The 19922-nt window shown below is 38.0% G+C and overlaps 1 protein-coding gene across 1 annotated transcript in view; it reads left to right on the top strand.

Annotated features, from left to right (window-relative positions):
* The window catches only part of LOC140171901 (alpha-aminoadipic semialdehyde dehydrogenase-like), a 646628-nt gene that overhangs the window by 478802 nt on the left and 147904 nt on the right, over positions 1-19922 (top strand). Inside the window, exon 17 of the mRNA XM_072195242.1 lies at positions 4423-4498. Coding sequence (XP_072051343.1) covers positions 4423-4498 — 76 coding nt within the window. The remainder of the gene's footprint in view (positions 1-4422; positions 4499-19922) is intronic.

The raw sequence follows: 19922 nt of genomic DNA, 5'->3' as shown, positions 1-19922 counted from the left end.
GTAAATTTACCATTAGTCATGTTCACATTTTACGTTACACTCGGCGTAAAGTTAAGCTAAGATTGATAAAAATTCCACAAATATTTTCCCTACTCCTACCACATGTCTACACCAAACCTATACTCCTAAATGTCTCCTAGCACAACGCCGACCAGTTCCACCAAGCATTCACTTCTGGCTGGCGTAAACATCAGCTACCACTTTCTGTGACTTCAACCACACGATATGTAATTTCTTAGTTGCAACCACAAAAAGGTCAAACTTGTAAACACGGGGTGCCAGCCGTAGCTACGTTCATATTGCAACATACGCCTGGCGGAGATTACACCTAGCTCCCTACTCCTGACTTTTGTCAGGAGTAAATCGTCGGATGTACGCCTGGCGGGATTTATGCTGACCATCGTTCACACTGCCACTACTCCTGGCAGCACCTAAGGGCACGGTGGCTCAGTGGTTACGGCCTTGGACTCATAATCCGAGAGCTAGCTCGACGTGCGTGGGTTCGATTCCCTGTCCCACCACTGTGTTGCGCCCTTGGGCAAGGCGCTTTGCCTCGCTTGCCTCACCCCACCCAGGTGCAATGGGAAGCTGTTAGCGGTAGTCACAGTCGTTGTACTGATGGACCCTGCGCCACTTGTAGGCTGCAAACATGGTTCCGACATATTTTAATGACAGCGGAATAAATGTAAAGTGCTTTGAGGCTGTTTACGGCATAAAGCGCTATATAAATATCTACATTTATTTTTTATTTTATACTGCTACTCCTAGCAACTTGTGCCGACCAAGTTCCGCCGGTCGTACGTCCGACAATGTGAACACAGCCAGCTATTGATGGTAGGTTACTGTCTAAACACATCTAATATGATTTTCAGTCCTTGCCCTCAAGAATTGACAATATAAATTCCCCAGATGAAAAGCTAACTTATTTTGTACCACCTATATTGTAACAGGTTGCACCAAGGGAAAAGCAATTTGTTGATGAATATCAAGTTTAATGAAATAGTCAAGACAAATTGTTTTTAACTTAGCACAAAGCTCAAGGGGAGCTTGTAGTTTTGTGGTATTATATTAGACTCTATTTCAACATGGAGGCCCAAGTTAACCAAATTTGTTCTTCCTTGAGGCATTGTATAAACGAATGTAATACAATTTCAAAAGCTTATTATCTTTCAATTTTAAATATGTTTAAAGTGGCACTTCGTAATCTGGTGATCCACAGCCTCACCCTCCAACTTACTCCAAAAAGCTGAGATTTTTATGCCATCAGAAACATAGGACGTACTCCATGTTTGTGTGGATAAAATTTCTTGTTGTTTGACAAAGATGTCCTGTATGTATCTTACTAACACAGTACAGCATGCGCATATTTTGGGGGCTTTGGGGCGCCAGCCCCGGGTCAAAGCAGGGGCAGCCAAATCAAGGGGCGGCGGAAAGAAGGAGGGCGGCAAAAGAGGGCGGCAAAAAGAATTAGTAAAAGAAAAAGGGCGGAAAATATGAAAAAATTGTACTATACATCAAAATGTATTGCTTTTGGGGTAGTAGCGCCTAATTTTTTTTTTTGCTTTTTGCTCTTCACTTTTTCAAACGACCGTAAAAAAAATTGGGGCAACCTTTTCGGGCTCTTGAGGAAGGGCGGCAAAATTGGATTTTCTTCAGCCCCCCCGGGGAAGGGGCGGCCACGGTACGCCACTGTACAGTCCCCCAGTCTTGTAAAAGGACAAGGAATGCTCAAGATGTGGTGTCATACTAACCAATCACGGGCCGTGGGGAGTTTCATTGACGGGATCGTCAGACATGAATTAGTATTTTTTCAATGTGTTTATACTGAGCGCATTACTGTGCTTTCACTTTAACCTGCATTTTAATCCTCTCACCTTCATCGGGTCGTTCTACTCTGCTGTAAATGCAGGGTAACAATTCACTATTTAGTGGGGAGAGCGGAAGTCCAGAAAATGGTTCTTGTGACCTTGAAGCTCAGATTTTGAATGCTCACAATGTATTGTGGTAGGCTAACTTCCGGTGTCACCCGCAAAATCGTCACCCAACTGTTTCTACTGCAAACGTTACCGCGTGTTCACCACTATCAACCACATCAATAGGCGGTTGAGGGATTCACTTGCATTCGCCTTCACCCTATCTTTTTCTGCTGGAGCCGTTATGGCGTATTCCTCGCACCGCCCCAAATTCTCCCACAACCATTTGCTCCGTAGAAACACACTGTTATTGAACTTCATTTGAGGTTTATTATAGAGCAGCCAAATTCATTGTCACCCAAATAATATCCCCTCTATCTTCCTTTTTTGCTCTGTGAGTTTCTGGTTTAGAATGTTGAAAGCTGTTCATTTGCCAAGAAATTCTTTATATAGGAAGCTGCTATACATTTGTGGTTGGCTATGGGGGCATCTGGTTAGTGCCTAAAATATGTTATCTTAAATTACTGAAAAGAAATAATATTTCACATACATACAAGTAGTTGGAAGAGGGAAAATCAATCATCATTGATGAAAAATTAAATAGCTTTAAGTTGGGCAAACAAGTTATGCATGATGGCCTAATTGAATTCGATCTTGGATGAGTTGCATCTTCTATGGTTTCATGAAGCTGCATGCCTGTGATTATGTGTGTGATGAGGCATTGTATAGAATCAAATGTGTCAAAACAAACTGGGTCGATTTGCAAGTGTAATGTTCCGTATATAATGTTAATAGCAGCACACGGCGTGGGATTTGATTGAGCACCATAAACAAATTATTAATGTTATACTCTATTATTTAGCAGCAAGTACATCACGTCTTCAGTCGCACAAATTAAAATGGCCTTAATGGCAAGAACGAAACTGCAACACAAGTGGTATTTAATATGTGTAATCTCGCTAATGGAACAACTAGAGATGATTGTATTGTATGCGGTGGCTGGTACAAAGAAGTTTGTACTACTTGTGGAGTCTATTTCTTTGTATGTTACCTTATAACAAATTGCCTTGAGGGAGTTGCTTCATAGAAACTGGAGAGTGTTATATGTCTGTAATGAAGCAACAATTGGCTTTCTTATTATCGATGTATGAAACCATAGGGAGTACAATGGATACATGATATAAACCTGAATGTATATCACTCACGTTTCATTGTATCTATTATAAGCTTCAATTGGCGGCCTAATCATGTAATATCATTTTATTTCTACATGTATAGCCATATCCTCACGTGGGGGTTTGAATAACCGTTTGATAGCTTAGGAATTGACTAACTTGGTGTAATAAATGTGGGATTAGCCATGGAGAAGTGTGTCCACATGGAAAATACTGACGAACATTTACTCTTCAAAAGCATCATTTCATTATGATTACATCGATCACTGCTGTTTTTATAAGTGGATATCACAATTGCATTTGTCTCGGTGCAAATTATATCTATTCTTAGACGCGGATTAGTTGAAATGTATGATAAATAAATGATAATTTGAAGACATTCATGCTCATCCAATTTGGTTTGCTTATCCATTGTAAGATTAAGAGAGTGACAAAATCTGGACTGGGCATGGATCAAAGCATGACCTGATTTTGCCATTCCTCAATTTATTATTAATTTGTGACACGATCTGCTCCATGGAGGCCAAAAGAGGCTTTTTCTGAAAATTGATTTACTATGATTTTTACCTTTTATAAACATTATGTTATCATATACTAAACGTTTTTAGCGGGTTCGCTGTCAGACAGGTTCAGAACTGTCAAGTTTTCGTCAGGAGTAGCTCTGACTTCTTCAGGACAAAGTACCTAAGAATTAGACATGTAGGTTGCCCCTTGCCTATTGATGGCTCTGAAAAGAGCTCTTCACTGAACACTGTCCCTTGTCAACAGAGAACAAGCAGACCTCGATAAGCTAATGTAAAAGGTTTGGTGGCTCTGAAAAGAGCCATTCACTGAAGACTGTCTCTTGTCAACAGAGAACAAGCCGACCTTGTCTATCCGCTAAAATTAAAAGTTTTGGAGTTTTGCTTGTTCTCTGTTGACAAGGGGCAGTCTTCAGTGAACGACTCTTCAGAGATACCAAACCTTTTACATTAGCAGACCGAGGTGTGCTTGTTCTCTGTTGACAAGGGGCAGTATTCGGTGAAGAGCCATCAGTAGGCAAGGGGTGGCCTACATGTCTCATTCTTAGGTACTTTGTCCTGAAGAAGTCAAACCTTTTAAATTAAAAAACTTACTAGTTGTTATGAACTCCCAACATAAAAGCCTATCCCACAATATATCCTGTTGTCCAAATAGGAGACAATTAATATTGTTCAGTGTTAAACACAGTCAGGCTTGATTCATATGCAGTCACCTTTTTTTGTTAAAGTTGCACACTTTTGTGTACTGAAATCAAACCTTGTATGGACAAGTGGTTGTAATACAAAGTCATTTTGTTGTTGTTTGCCTTATAGGTGGTGAGAAGCACACTGGAGGTGGACGTGAATCCGGAAGTGACTCGTGGAAGCAGTACATGAGAAGGTCAACATGGTAAGTGACAAACCTTTAATTGCACACCTAACATTCCTTTAGATTATTATACTCCATAGGAAAGTGCCATGCCTGAGAGAACATGGGAGAGAACACTCTACTAGGATTACTCCAGTAGAGTGTTCCAATTTAGTGACCTCGCTCATGTAAGGTAAACAGAGAGTTCAACTTGTTAAGCGCGCTTCAGACTCCAGTATTATACGTACAATATTGTATGTAAAATATGTACGTTATTTAAACTAATGCAATTCTATTTAAAGTAATGTTTAAGTTCTAACAAATGTTTGATGACGAAAAATCGATAATATGTTACATAAAATATCTAGCAGAAATATATTATCGATTTTACATCATCAAACATTCGTTAGAACTTAAACATTACTGGAAATAGAATGGCAATATATTAATAACGTACATATTGTACATACAATATTGTATGTACAATAAAAAGTCTGTATACTGCTTAAGTGCTTACACACAAACTCCCTTTTGTGTACACTTGTGCTATTTTTGACTTATTGCCGATCCCCATGGACTAAGGTTTACCTGCTGCAATGGGTATACACATTATTCCAAAATCAATTGACACATGTAACCATACTTACATTTGTAGCATATAATGTTTCTGTCTGTACAGGTGAGATGATATATCTCATACCAAACAGTTGGTTAGCAGGTGTCATTGTTCCTTGCCTGCCTGTATGTGCACATCATATTTCTTCGTTTGTTTTATTTTATGTTATATATTTCACGGGAGTGCATCTTTAGAGATCCAGTTAAAGTATGTGTGTTTCGTCAACTTTCTGTCTACAAATTCATATTTTGTTGTAGACACAAAACTTGAGGCGAATCAGATAAAGCGTTAGAAGCCTATTGAAGATGGTTTTATACGGGGTGCACATTTGAAAAAACGTCATGGAACACGTTTTTGATCTTGTGAACATGGTGCGTAAAAAGGATTTAAACGAAGGATTTTCAAATTTATTCTAAAATTTGTATAAACACACAAAAAATAATGTTAAGCTACATCCAATGCACCAACATTTCACTCAGAGCGATATTTGATTACTGAGAAAACTCTGTTTTAGAGAACAACTTTATGCGTCTTTTATACGTTTTTTATACGTTTCTTTGTGTAACCGTAAAGGCCTATTACTCAAAAACATGCCTGGCGACTTGTTCAGGGTTTTGTTGGAGATGGTCACAAATAAATTCAGAAAAAGAGATGACATAATGGATATGAATGCGGACATTCAAAGCATGTATGGATCTAGCAATGTCATGACAATTTATAATACACTAATAATACTTTTTTCAGGCTCTTATGCAGCATGACAGTCAAAAGTGTCAGGTAGCCATCTTTATTCTTCCATTAAACAGCTTTTTTTTCAATGGCAAAGAAAAACAAATATAAAATTGAGGCCAACCAGGAGTATTTTGCATATAAAGCATGAAAATCAAGAAAGAACAGGAAAATAAATGTAAATAAAAATAAATGTAGACATTTATATAGCGCTTTATGCCGTAAACAGCCTCTAAGCGCTTTACATTTATTCCGCCGTCATTAGAATATGTCGGAACCACGTTTGCAGCCTACAAGTGGCGCAGGGTCCATCAGTACAACGACTGTGACTACCCCTAACAGCTTCCCATTGCACCTGGGTGGGGTGAGGCAAGCGAGGCAAAGCGCCTTGCCCAAGGGCGCAACACGTGGTGGGACGGGGAATCGAACCCACGCACGTCGAGCAAGGCTCCCAGATTATGAGTCCAAGGCCGTAACCACTGAGCCACCGTGCAGTTGCTAACCACATACAAAAGCCAACATTGCTAACCACATACAAAAGCCAACAGTGAACAACAGGAACATACAAAAGTAACACATTGTTTTGCTTCAGATTCCTGCTCATATCATCATGATTGAATACTCATTGTTCAATGGGCTATTCCAGTTGAAATCCTCACTACCCATGTGGAAGATTTTGGAAATATGTTCCATAGGGGGAGTATGTTTTTCAAATGTAATTGGTCAGGGTTAATCATTTTGAAACTCACACTCCCCCTGTATTATGGCTTTAGCTTCATCTTCCACAACTAGAGTGAGTATTTCAAATGGAAGCTACCCGATTGTTTATTCTATTTGAAACTCATACTCCATCAGTGAAAAACATTGGCTAAATAGCCCAATATAACTGAAATTGGTGCCAATTGTTTGTCCATATACAACTCTGGATTTATTTGGTATTGATGTTCTTCTTAACTACAGAAAATTTCTTTAATGCCATTGATATTTCTTTGTAAGAAGAGTGGGAGATATTTTTTCCAGATTGTCATATGGGTATCTATATATACCGTGTGTCATAAGTCTGTTCCTCCCCCCATATGAAAACAATTGTAACATGCTTTAAATTAAACTTACACAATTAATTTGAAATTAATTTGTTACTGGTTATTGTTTTAGATTAATTAAAATGTCACTTAGCAATTTATTTGAAGTTGTTGTCTCTTTATGATCGATAACCTCCGAAGGTATGCAATCCTCGGTTATTGTTGTCTTTCTATTGAAATCCGAGGTTTGCAGACCTTTGAATCTGTCAATACATACAAAATTAGCTCTAAAAATCTAGAACAACGGCCGACATATTTTTTTCTTTGCAATGCGCCTTTGGATTCATTGCAGCTAGTAGCCCAAAGGCAAATAAACAGAGGGGGTACTTCCATATTGATGCTACGCTCCATGGAAAGTCGGAATATAGGCGGAACGGACTTTCGACACACGGTATATATTATTTATCATTTTCAAGGCATATTACTGACTGAATGTATAAGATATATTATAAAAGTAGAAACATTAATTTTTGTTCTCAACACAGCGACTGGCAAAATAAAAATGTGCAGATATGTTTATTTTATGTGTAGGCCTACAAAATCGCACAAATTTAAAAACAATCGAAGATGTTCAAAATATGCAAAGCACAAAAAATACATGTGCGAAAATTACCACTTTTACAGTATATGGCCAATATTACTGTAAGATGCATAACCAAATATGAACTTAACTCTGAACAAAATATAGAACCAGAGAAGATATCTGACACTTCCCACAATGCATTTCTTCCATTTCAATTGTCTGTAGGCCTACTGATTTGCTATCCAGCGCAACATGGGTCGATACTAGTACCTAAATGAACAGAGCACATCTAGATCTTGCAAAAACATTTCTTGACTATCGACCCATGTTTGTAGCCATTCTATTCGCAAGCTGTACAAAAGTAACAGGAGTGTCATTTGCTGTCATGCATCATGTTGCAAAGGATTCTGGGAAGGGTAAAATATCTTCTCTGGGCTTAGATTACCGTAAGATAACATAACCAAATAACGAATAGAACCCTGGATAAAATATAGACCAGTCAGGAATAATTTGGCTATGTTCTTAAGCTATCACATTATACAATTTATAGGCGCCGTTAAAATTGATGACCATGTTTATAAAAATGCATTAAAACAGTGTGATGGATGAAGCAACAACATTGAGATTGAATTCATGAATTTATTGTCATACATACTTCAAATGGCAATACTGATGATAAAGTCATTCATGCTTGCCTTAAGGGGAGACGAGGTATTGTTGGTCGAAGCAACCGAAAGTTTATCGAAATCAATATATTATTGAAAAATAACACTTTGATCGTTTGCAAAAGTTTATTCTACAAATCATATACTTTGAAAACTTGCTTAATTTATTGCTGCTAATGAGTTATCTACGTTTTACAAAAGTGTTGTTGTTTCAGCCCTTTTACAACATAACTCAAGAACCACAGGACCTACAAAAGTTTATCTATGATATTTAGATTCTTCTACAAGCTCGCTATGAATTGAGCAATGCAATTTTTGCCAAAGCTCAATACCATTCACAAGATGCTGTAAACTACCAAATCGCAGATCAGTTTAAAGTTGTTGCTAACCTTAATGCTTAGTCTTTTTATGCCTTTGATATCTTTATTCAAAAAAGTGTGAGATATTTTAATTTCTTCCAGATTGTCTGATGGGTATCTTTATTTCTTCTTTTCAAGCCAGGCTGACTAAGTCTAGAATATTTTTATTGTAGTAAGGGTTTGTAAAGGGTTTTGTTAAAGTCCATCCTATCGCCCCATTATTTTGGAGTCATACTAAATTACAATGAAGACATCCTTGGGTGATGGTGATACCAAAGTAACAAAGTGGTACCTATAGTAAGAATTCCAATTGAATGAACGCAGCTTTTAACAGCTGCACTCGATCCAACCGCGATCGTATATTGCGTATTTCAAACTACAACGCGAACGCACGACCTTGGATACAATGCTATCCAATCACGGGTGCGTTGGCATGGTTGGATTTACTTCCGCGTTACTCACGCACAGTCGCACACGCTGACGTACATCGCGCAGTGTACGCAAAAATTCGTCAGGCTATTGAAAGCTGCGCTCATTCAATTGGAATTCTACTATAGACTAAAGAGTCTACACTCCAAATCATCCCTATATATGGGATGTATCTTATATATACTCTGATCAGCTCGTAATAGGCAGGACTCATTACATCATGGATTGATATAGATTGGCGTACATACAGTTGGGCGCAGCACTGAATTACACAAAATAGGCTTTGTGTATTGCGTGACTGACGCCCTCTTTTGTGAATTTTACGCTGGCAGAGTTCCCCCCTGACAAAACACAAATCAGGAAGGCAAAGCAAAAGAAACAAAATTCCAAATTCAACCTGCCCATGGGCCAAAATAGTGTAAAATACCAAATTTTTGCACAATGTTACAATAAAGCCATTTTCACCCTGATCATGGCCCAAAATTGTGTGAAATTAAAATTTTTGGAACATTACATTACATTGTCCCAATAAAGACTTTACATTTACAGTTTCCACTGATAATACCAGGTCAAAATAATGCAACCAGTAATCAGTGCCCCAATTTTTTTAAATATTTGCCCCCCCATGTCCAAAAAAGCTGGCTACGCCCCTGTGCTATTTTCACCCTGATCATGGCCCAAAATTGTGTGAAATTAAATTTTTGGAACGTTACGCACATTGTCCCAATAAAGACTTTACATTTACAGTTTCCACTGATAATACCAGGTCAAAATAATGCAACCAGTAATCAGTGCCCCAATTTTTTATAAATATTTGCCCCCCCCTCCCATGTCCAAAAAAGCTGGCTACGCCCCTGTGCTATTTTCACCCTGATCATGGCCCAAAATTGTGTGAAATTAAAATTTTTGGAACGTTACGCACATTGTCCCAATAAAGACTTTACATTTACAGTTTCCACTGATAATACCAGGTCAAAATAATGCAACCAGTAATCAGTGCCCCAATTTTTTTAAATATTTGCACCCCCATGGCCAAAAAAAGCTGGCTACGCCCCTGTGCTATTTTCACCCTGATCATGGCCCAAAATTGTGTGAAATTAACATTTTTGGAACGTTACTTACATTGTCCCAATAAAGACTTTACATTTACAGTTTCCACTGATAATACCAGGTCAAAATAATGCAACCAGTAATCAGTGCCCCAATTTTTAAAAATATTTGCCCCCCCCCCTCCCATGTCCAAAAAAGCTGGCTACGCCCCTGTGCCATTTTCACCCTGATCATGGCCCAAAATTGTGTGAAATTAAAATTTTTGGAACGTTACGCACATTGTCGCAATAAAGACTTTACATTTACAGTTTCCACTGATAATACAAGGTCAAAATAATGCAACCAGGAATCAGTGCCCCAATTTTTTTTAATATTTGCCCCCCCCCTCCCATTTCCAAAAAAGCTTGCTATGTCCCTGTGATGAAAAACACACAAGCATGGAGGAGTGGCCTCACTCAGTGTAACCTCTTTGCCCGGGGTCACTCCCATTGTGGCCTGTACACCATCCGCGATAATGAAAATGCGTAAAAAGGGTAGTTTTTCGTGGGTAAGCTAGGGTGTCAAAAACATGAAAAATTGGAAAAAAGGGTAGCAAAATTGCAATTTCTAAATACGCGGAAACGAAATTTAGGGTATGAAATTTGATGTTAGGAATGAAATCCCTGTTTAGGGTGTCGTTTTAGCCAAGGGTTAAATCCTTGTTTAGGGTGCTATTCAAAAGTTGATTATCGCGGATGGTGTACAGACACCCCGGGACAACACACAAGCATGGAGGAGTGGCCCACTCAGTGTAACCTCTTTGAAAAGTGAATATTTATAAAATTGTGGTTTGAAATAGAACTGTGTGGATTAATATGACGTACCATCAGGACAGCTCCTGTCAAATTATAAAATGTCCAGACCCCATCAAAATTGATGCAGACCATGTTGTATTAAAAATGCATTGCATGTTGTGATGGCTTTGAATCAGTCACATTGAGATTCAATAATTCATGAATTGTCTTGGCCTAGTGCCATGATTGAAAGCAGGGTTGCCAAAAGATTTCAGCCCGAATCGCGGGTCAAATAATCGAAAAGTCGCCCAATTTTTCTCTTAACCATTGGTTTCTATGGGGCAGGAAACTAGCGGAAGTCGCGGGAGCCAATGTTGAAAAGTCGCCCAATTTTTTTCTTAACCATTGTTTTCTATGGGACCAGAAATTGTCAAAAGTTGCGGGAAAAATCTTCTAAAGTCGCCCAATTGGGCTACCAAATCGCGGGTTTGGCAACCCTGATTGAAAGTAGATTCAACATCTCTTCCCTTTCCTTTGTACACACCTTTACATTAGTTTATGAGAATGCAAGTTAGGCAATAGACAAATGTGTGTGATCTTTCGATGGACCATTGATGCTTGGTCTGAGTCGATCCTTATGTATTACTGTTGTTAATTGTGATAACATATGAATCTTTGCCTGTATTGATATTGACCAATATAAATTTAGCTTTAATTCTGATTAATTAGTTGATAGGTCATTAATAACGAGCATCGGAAGTAGCATCGACAGTCAATCCATAGATGGACCAAATTTTCTTCTGGTGCCTTAACGAAAGCGCACATAAGCATGAGTGCAAAAAATGTGTCATTCCTGGAATGTGTGCGTATAGAACCTTGAACCTGTTAATTTTATTATTTTTGAGGAAGCAGCAAAACGCTGCCGTTTTATTGCTGATATAAAAAAAATCATTGATCTTGTAATGTTGAGTGAAAATGACGAACTGACATTCGTCATAAAATAATCATGTGAATTAGACGACCTATAGCTTGTTTTTGTTGTTGAAAGGGATCATTAATCACGTTAGTTCATTAGAAATTAACAACTCTGCACCCGACTCGTCCTCGGATATTGTTGTTAATTTTGATGAACCACTGTGCAACATGATTGAATCAGTAATTCATTGTCTCACCGTAATGAACCACTGTGCAACATGATTGAATCAGTAATTCATTGTCTCACCGTAAGAGGCGAGAAACATCTGAGGTCTCATGCATTGTAATTAAACTTACAACTTGTTGAGATTTTGTTGGTGTTTTTTTTAATCTAATATATCAGAATATGACCAAAGATAATACCGTATTGGTCCGAGTATAGTCCCACCCGTTTTTTATGTGAAAATTTTTCACAATTGGGGGTGGGATTATATTTTTATTTTTTTTTTAAGTTTATTTTTTTCGGTTTTGAGTGTCCTGGACCTAGACCTATATGCTAGGATCATTCATGGTTGACCTAAAAAAAAAAAAAAAAAAAAAATTTCAAGATATTTTGTATTTTTAATATGAAAATTGATACATGTCATACTCTATTATTGATTTCAAAATGCATTCAAATTCAATGCATTTTGAAATCATTAATAGAGTATGACTTGAATACAAATTATCAATTTTCATATTAAAAATACAAAATATCTTGAATTTTTTTTTTTTTTTTTTTTTTTAGGTCAACCATGAATGATCCTAGCATCTAGGTCTAGGTCCAGGGACACTCCAAAACCGAAAAAAAATAAACTGGGATTATACTCGAACGTGGGACTATACTCGGACGAATACGGTAATAACTGTTAACCTTACACCATAGGGGTTGTATGGGTGGATGCGGTTCCACCAAACCTGGGGGTGTCACCTAGGTGTTGGACTGGTTAGGGTTAATATAGGTAGTGTCGACACAGGATGCAAACACTCGAGAGGACACTCAGAGGATGAGGACACTTAAGGTTCAGTCAGGGGCTTGCCTGTGTGGTCATACTTACTGGTTTCACACACCCGGGCATACACCAAGTGATATTGAGAGGTTTAGTCCACCTTAAGGGTGTTTCATTGTACTTCCAAGCATACTTGGAGGAAACGTGGAGGTTTGTGATGTGCGGACACATTTGATGACTTCATTGTGATCGAGATTCATTGTGTACAGTGTTGGTCAATTGTTAGATTCATTGTATGATTGATAGTGTGAACTTGACTGTCAACCAATTGTGACGTGTCGTGACTCCAAAATGTGACCGTAAAGCAATTTCAAGGTCACAAAAATGTTTTGCCAAACTTACGCCATCCTCACTACATATAAATGGTAGTGAATTTTGGCTTGCACTTGCAGTGCAGCAGAAACAACCCGGTTAACGGTGCAGAGGATTAAAAATGGAGGTTGTTATATAAAATTAAAGTGCAGTAATGTGAGGGACTCCGTGAAAGCATGCTCTTAGCTACATGTAGGTTTAACACTGGATCCCTCAACCTGCTTAAATCAGGTGAAACCTGACGTTTTAGAATATCTTGTATTGAATAGCTTTAGTATGGAACCAAGTGACCAATTACCGTATTTCGTCAAATAGTCGCCCCCCCCTCAAATAAACGCCCCCTCCACTTTTTTCAACCGAGATGTTTCAAAAATGCCGATATTTCAATGCTATCTTGTGTAGTAAGCTTACCAAGTTGCGCACATGGTTGATAATAGCGTCAATAATTGGCGAAAATCTGGATCAGAAACCCGGAAGTGAGCCAGAAGTCGGTGTTTCTAGTTCATAGTTCGTCATTTTAGCGTGTGTTTTTAGTTTACCTAATGATTTTAACAGGAATTATTGTTCTAAAATTGACCTTGAATATACGCCCCCCCCTTGGGAAAATGAAACGCCCCCGGGGGTGTTTATTTGACGAAATATGGTATGTCTAAGTCAAGTTGTTCCTCACGCTGTGATGGCTCTCCATAGCTTCCTGTCTTGCATCACTGTCTCAATGTCAGAGGTCGCCAATCCAGAGTCTTGTCTTAGGATGTCGACATAATTTTCTATTTTCTTTCCATCAAATCAAGTATCGATATTTTATTCCAGGACTTTTGTTAGTCCTTTATTGTGAATACCACCTAGATTGAACCAGGACCTCATCTGTAGAAGTCAGTTCGTCGGCAGAGTGCTACACTATCGTAAGTGCAGTAGAATGTAATAGCTGCCTTTTGTAAAACACGTATTGTTTGCAGCACAATCCCCTCATCATGCTCATTGTAAAGTGTTGATGTTCTGTTTTACTTGCCTGATGGCCACTAAGCTAACCCCAAGATTTCACCTTTACATGTAGTTGGGTGTTTTTCTTGTGTTATTGGTTAAAAATAAGTACATTTATTGAAATGTTGCAAATGGCAGCTATACCATTCTATTGCACTTACGATAGTGTAGCACTCTGCCGACGAGTTGTTTTCTAAACAAAAGCTCATGGCTTGCTAGGTTTCAATGATGTATGCTATTATGCCTAATAAATCTATATCATTTGCTTACCTGATGAAAAGCATACCAGGCAAATTGTATTATTATACCGAGCAAAATAAACTTGAAAATTCAAAGTGATTTGAAGCAAACGTGTAGCAAATCAGCCTATATTGTTCTGCTGTATAGTACATAGTATAATAATAACCTACAGCGTACCAAAAGAGGAATCTAGCGCTAACTTGCTGAGCATAAACATTGCTGAGGGATATGAGGAGGGTAATATCACTGGAGATAAGGAGCATAAATGCACCATCGACTGTCAAGGTCGCACACTGCCACGGGTGTGACAGTCTGAGCGATGAGTGCCTTCACCTTTCTCTTTGACTTAATGAATCATTGTCTACAGCAAACCATATCATTTGATTACTTAAGGTGAGTAGGATGGTAGGGAGCAGGCGAGTTTTAACCATTTAGCTCAAAAATATATCAAATCAAAAGTTTGTTTTGTTCATTTTTGCTCAGGAGAAAATTCATGCACATGGGTTGGACTTGGAATTGACACCCCTTATATCAAGCATTGGGATCTCCTTTGTAAAACCAATACAATCGTGTGTGTCAGCTTTATTTGTCTCAATAATTAGTGCAAAGACCGCTAGGTCATGCTTTCCTCCAGACCCACCTTAAGGGATCTAAAATGGCGTTTATTGCGTTTCGACAGTATTTTTTGTGGGACATGAGAGCACCTCAGACCTATCGAATTGCATTCTGAATCTGAAGCATGTCTTTCTGATATCAAATAATTTTCATTTTTGAAAATCACAATATAATACAAATTTTATGACAAATTATAAAAATTTGATATTTTTCAAATTTTTGGTATATAACAGTCCTCGAAGTAAATTATATAAATCTAATGATATATTTTAAAGTGTATGTAGCAGGGAGGAAAAGCCGACGGTCAATTGAAAATTTTGACCTTTCATATTGAAGATATAGATTTTTTCCCAAAAGACCTAAATTTTTTGGTGTTTTGGGAAAAAATCCATATCTTCAATACGAAAAGGTCAAAATTTTCAATTGATCGTCGGCATTTCATCCCACCTACATACGTTAAGTATAAATCATCAGATTTATAAAGTTTACCGAGTACTGTTAAATATCAAAATATCAATTTTAATGATTTGCCATAAAATGTGTATTAAATTGCAATTTCAAAAAACCAAAATTATTTGATATCAGAATGACATTCTTCGTATTCAGAATGCAATTCGATATGTCTGATGTGCTCTAATGTCCCAAAATAAATACTGTCCAAACATTCATACCCCATCCCTTAATGAATCTCTGTCTCAAAAAACTTTGAAATTTCTTTAAATTAACATGTTTGAATCTGTAAAGAATTGCTGTTCTTTTAGGCAAGTCAAATAATGGAAAAGTGTGGCTTAACCTACCACTAAATTGAGCTAGGATCCATTTCACACGATCTCTGTAAAGCTCTCACAAAAACATCAACAATCTCTTATATTCACTTATTTCAATTCTAACATAACAGTAAATCAGTATGCTTGTCTTAGCCTTCTGAAATTGATTTTCACAACATGAACTCATTTTGTTTGATCACATCACATCGTAGGCATGTCCACACAGATGGTGTTTTGCTTAAGCAACACGGTTCTCGAGCAAAAACTTTTGTCCCCAAATTTATCTCCAAGAAATTGAGGGGATTTCGCGATTTCACCGAGTGATCCTCATTAAGTGGTGCTCAAGTGCTACTGATATGTGAACAAGCCATTTTGTGATTCTCAAGTACTGAGCTTAACCTCGGCTTTGGTTTAATTATATATGGTTCTTTGCTATTTGGCGTGCTGCTAGATGGGTCACATTAAGCTTCCGGTTGTAAAGCTGACGTCATCAGGCATCGCAAAACTCCAGGGTTCAGGTGGCATCGTGAGTGGCTTAGACATTGCAGTTCTCAAGTACAGCGATCCTTGAGAATTCTATGACCATAATCCATAGGTACAGTTTATATCCTTCATTAATATATTCTCGTTCGTTAATTGGTTAAACGTGTATCATGTGACCAAAAATAGTTTTGTTATTCTGCAAAGCAGTCAAAAAGCAGATTGATGAGGGAACGAGGTACTATTCAAAGTACTATCTCCCCGGGAAATAGTTTTACTATCTCCCTCTGAGCGCGTATGACCTCATACCCGCGTTGCAGTTCCTAGTGGTCCGTGCAACTCGCCACATACGCGGGATATCACAGCCGGTTCTGGGGTATTAATGTGTCGCAAGTCATGTTGTCTTACGGAGCAGTCACAAGCAGCACAGAAGTGCAGCTAAAATGAGTTACATCAGGATTACTATCTTAATATTGACGGCAAAATACTGACAGAGAACATGCATGGTTACTCGTTTCATGGTGGTATTTTAGAGGTTACAACATTTTCATGGTAAGCTTTAGCCACTCAACTGTGTGCGTGTTTTGTGCATGTAGGCCTACGTGCATTCAATCAAAACAAAGCGAGGCCAGCCTAGCCTTGACTAGGACTAGCCTAGATTTATACCGAGACCTATGACTATGATAAAGGCCTTGCATTTCTAATATTTTAACCAATTAATGAACAAAGAATATATTAATGAAGGATATAAAACAAATATTTACTGCTCTAAATTCGGGATCTGGTGGAATCTATTGTCGCGGTCTCGGGAAAATAGTAGGCTCACAGTCTCCCGTTCACCTCGGGGACAATAGATTCCACCAGATCCCTCATGAGCAGTAAATATTTGTATAATATCAAACCATCCACAGACAAAATAGTATTATATGGATGAACATGACATATATGGTATCCGCCTCAAGCCCACACTGCCAAAGGTGTGACAATGAACTTCACTACCATACAATCAGGCAGCATTACATAACATACACCATTCAGACCACCCACAGACAATTAGTATCTACCCCATATACCTCAAGGCCAAAGGTGCAACGACATGCCTTCGCTACCATAAATCATACAGTGTTACTTAGATGGGTAATGCTGTAAGACTAAAGTTGAATTTTATAGAGTTCATTCACTAGTATTACGGAAGAAGATGACATATACCTCAAGGCCACACTGCCAAAGGTGTAATAATGCACATGCCTTCACAACCATATAATCATAATGCTGTAAGACTAAAGTTGAATATATAAGAGTTCATTCACTCGTGTTACACGGAAGAACATGACATATATCTCAAGGCCACACTGCCAAAGGTGTGACAATGCACATGCCTTCACAACCATATAATCATACAGTGTAATGCTGTAAGACTAAAGTTGAATTTTATAGAGTTCATTCACTAGTATTACATGGAAGAACATGACATATACCCCAAGGCCACGCTGCCAAAGGTGTGACAATGTACATGCCTTCACAACCATATAATCATACAGTGTAATGCTGTAAGACTAAAGTTGAATATATAAGAGATCATTCACTAGTATTACGGAAGAACATGACATATACCTCAAGGCCACACTGCCAAAGGTGTGACAATGCACATGCCTTCACAACCATATAATCATACAGTGTAATGCTGTAAGACTCAAGTTGAATTTTATAGAGTTCATTCACTAGTATTACATGGAAGAACATGACTTATACCCCAAGGCCACACTGCCAAAGGTGTGACAATGCCTCATTTCAAATATTTAGTTTTAGTTTTGGTTTTGGTTTTGGTCACGTGGTTTCCTATTGTCCTGCCTAACCACTTGAATCACAAGATATTGAACTCTTTGTTTCTACCTTTTGTTTAAAACTAAACATTTGTGACAGGTAGTTTCGGTTTTGGTTTCAGTTTCTTATAAGTGGTGTGACGAATAAAAGTACAGGATTTTCGAGTTGCCTGATCTAAGTATACAAAAGAAATGTTTAAATTTCAGAGTGCAATATTCACGAGCAGAGAAGTCGAACAAAGCAGTCTACATTTGAAAGCATTTAGTTTGAAAGCATTGACTTGAGACTACGAAATAGCCTAAGTTGATTTCACTGTGAAAATATATAGACCATCGAAATATTTCCACAGACATTACAATAGACACTTGACAGATTATGACTTCAGTGATATAAACACTATTATACACAACTCTATTTATGTGCATGTCGCATGACGGAAGATCAATATCATAGAAAGCTGGTTTAAACTGACTTTTATTCAATTTATTTATTGGAGAAGAGAGAGAGAGAAGAGATCGCCAGGGAAATAGGGTGTGTGTGTGTTGGGGGGGGGGGGGTAAGGGTAAAGGAGAAAGAGAAACAGAGGGGAGAGAGCATTGGAAGTGGGAAGGGAAGGAGGGGGATAGGGGGGGGCTCAAGTGTGGAGTGGAATAATAGGGAAGAGTCGATATCGAGTGTGGGGAGGGGGAGGAGGAGGTTATATATAGGTGGCGGAGGGAACATAGGTAAGAGGTATGGGTTGTGCTTTCCGGGGAATAATCTTATTCATAATCAAATCATCTACATCATCATGCATCGTTTATATTTCAGACAAATAAACAAAATACCCCCCCCCCCCCCACCCTCTCAATATTTGCACATGATTTCTACATGTAGGCCTCGTATATAGAACCTGGGTGTAATTATAAGGTGTCATGGAAGTGTGCCACCTACGGCAGAGAGCATCAACTGTCGCCCGCGTTGATAGATAATGAAAATGTTAGCACAATAGGCTATTATATACGTATGGTTATAGGCCATTATACTTTTGATTATATGTGACCTGTCATGTCAAAAGGAGACACTTTTGGGCAGGTTATCAATTTTGAGGTTTTTACATATCTTAAATATAGAGATATTTTGCTCCACAACACCGTTTTCCCCAATGAAATCGGACATTCCTAAGCGAAGATATTGAGTTCACAAGTTATGGTATTAGAAAGTTGGAAATTGAGATATCGGCTTTTAAAAATATTATTAACAATGTTGAGAGTAGCAATTACCTTGAAAAATGTCTCAAAAAATACAAGATGCCAGTTATATTCCGGTCTGAAACTCTCAGACAATATTTTTAACAATAATAACATCACAAATTCGCAACAAACCCAAATTGTGAAAAAATCGCCCCTGGCAGATTTTTGGCTATTTTCTCCATTCACAATCCTGCCCAAAAGTGTCTCCTTTTGACATGACACGTCACATATATACCCTCTTGTGTCCTCCCAGCACAATAGTGTTATGATTGGAGACCAGTTCATCTCCACTTTTTAATCCCTTGATTTTTGGTTTCTGAACAAAAGAGAAACCAAAACTAATGATTTGAAATGAGGGAATGTACATGCCTTCACAACCATATAATCATACAGTGTAATGCTGTAAGACTAAAGTTGAATATCAAGAATATAAAAAATATCAATTTTAATAATTTGCCATAAAATTAGTTTTGTATCACAAATTTCAAAAAATCAAAATTACTTGGTATCACAAGGACACTCCTCATATTCAGAATACAATTTGTTATACCTGATGTGCTATCAGGTCCCACAAAATATACTGTTGCTATCCGATTCCTTAATTACCCAAAACAAAATCAGAAACATTGGGCAAAATTGAAATTTAATTTCAAACTTTCATGCAAGCCAAATATTGAACTAGTATCTGAGTCCTGATTGATCCTTGTCATACAATCCGCAGAGCACACAAAGTAATCTGTATACAGTTGCATGTAGGCCATTCTACTATCAATAAACAATGCTGTGAATCTTGCTAAGTTACCATTGGTTTGAAATGGTTTTTGA

This window comes from Amphiura filiformis, chromosome 15, assembly GCF_039555335.1.
Source record: "Amphiura filiformis chromosome 15, Afil_fr2py, whole genome shotgun sequence".
Lineage (NCBI taxonomy): Eukaryota > Metazoa > Echinodermata > Ophiuroidea > Amphilepidida > Amphiuridae > Amphiura > Amphiura filiformis.
The sequence above is the reverse complement of the archived record's forward strand: the minus strand, read 5'-3'. Positions and strand labels throughout refer to the sequence as shown.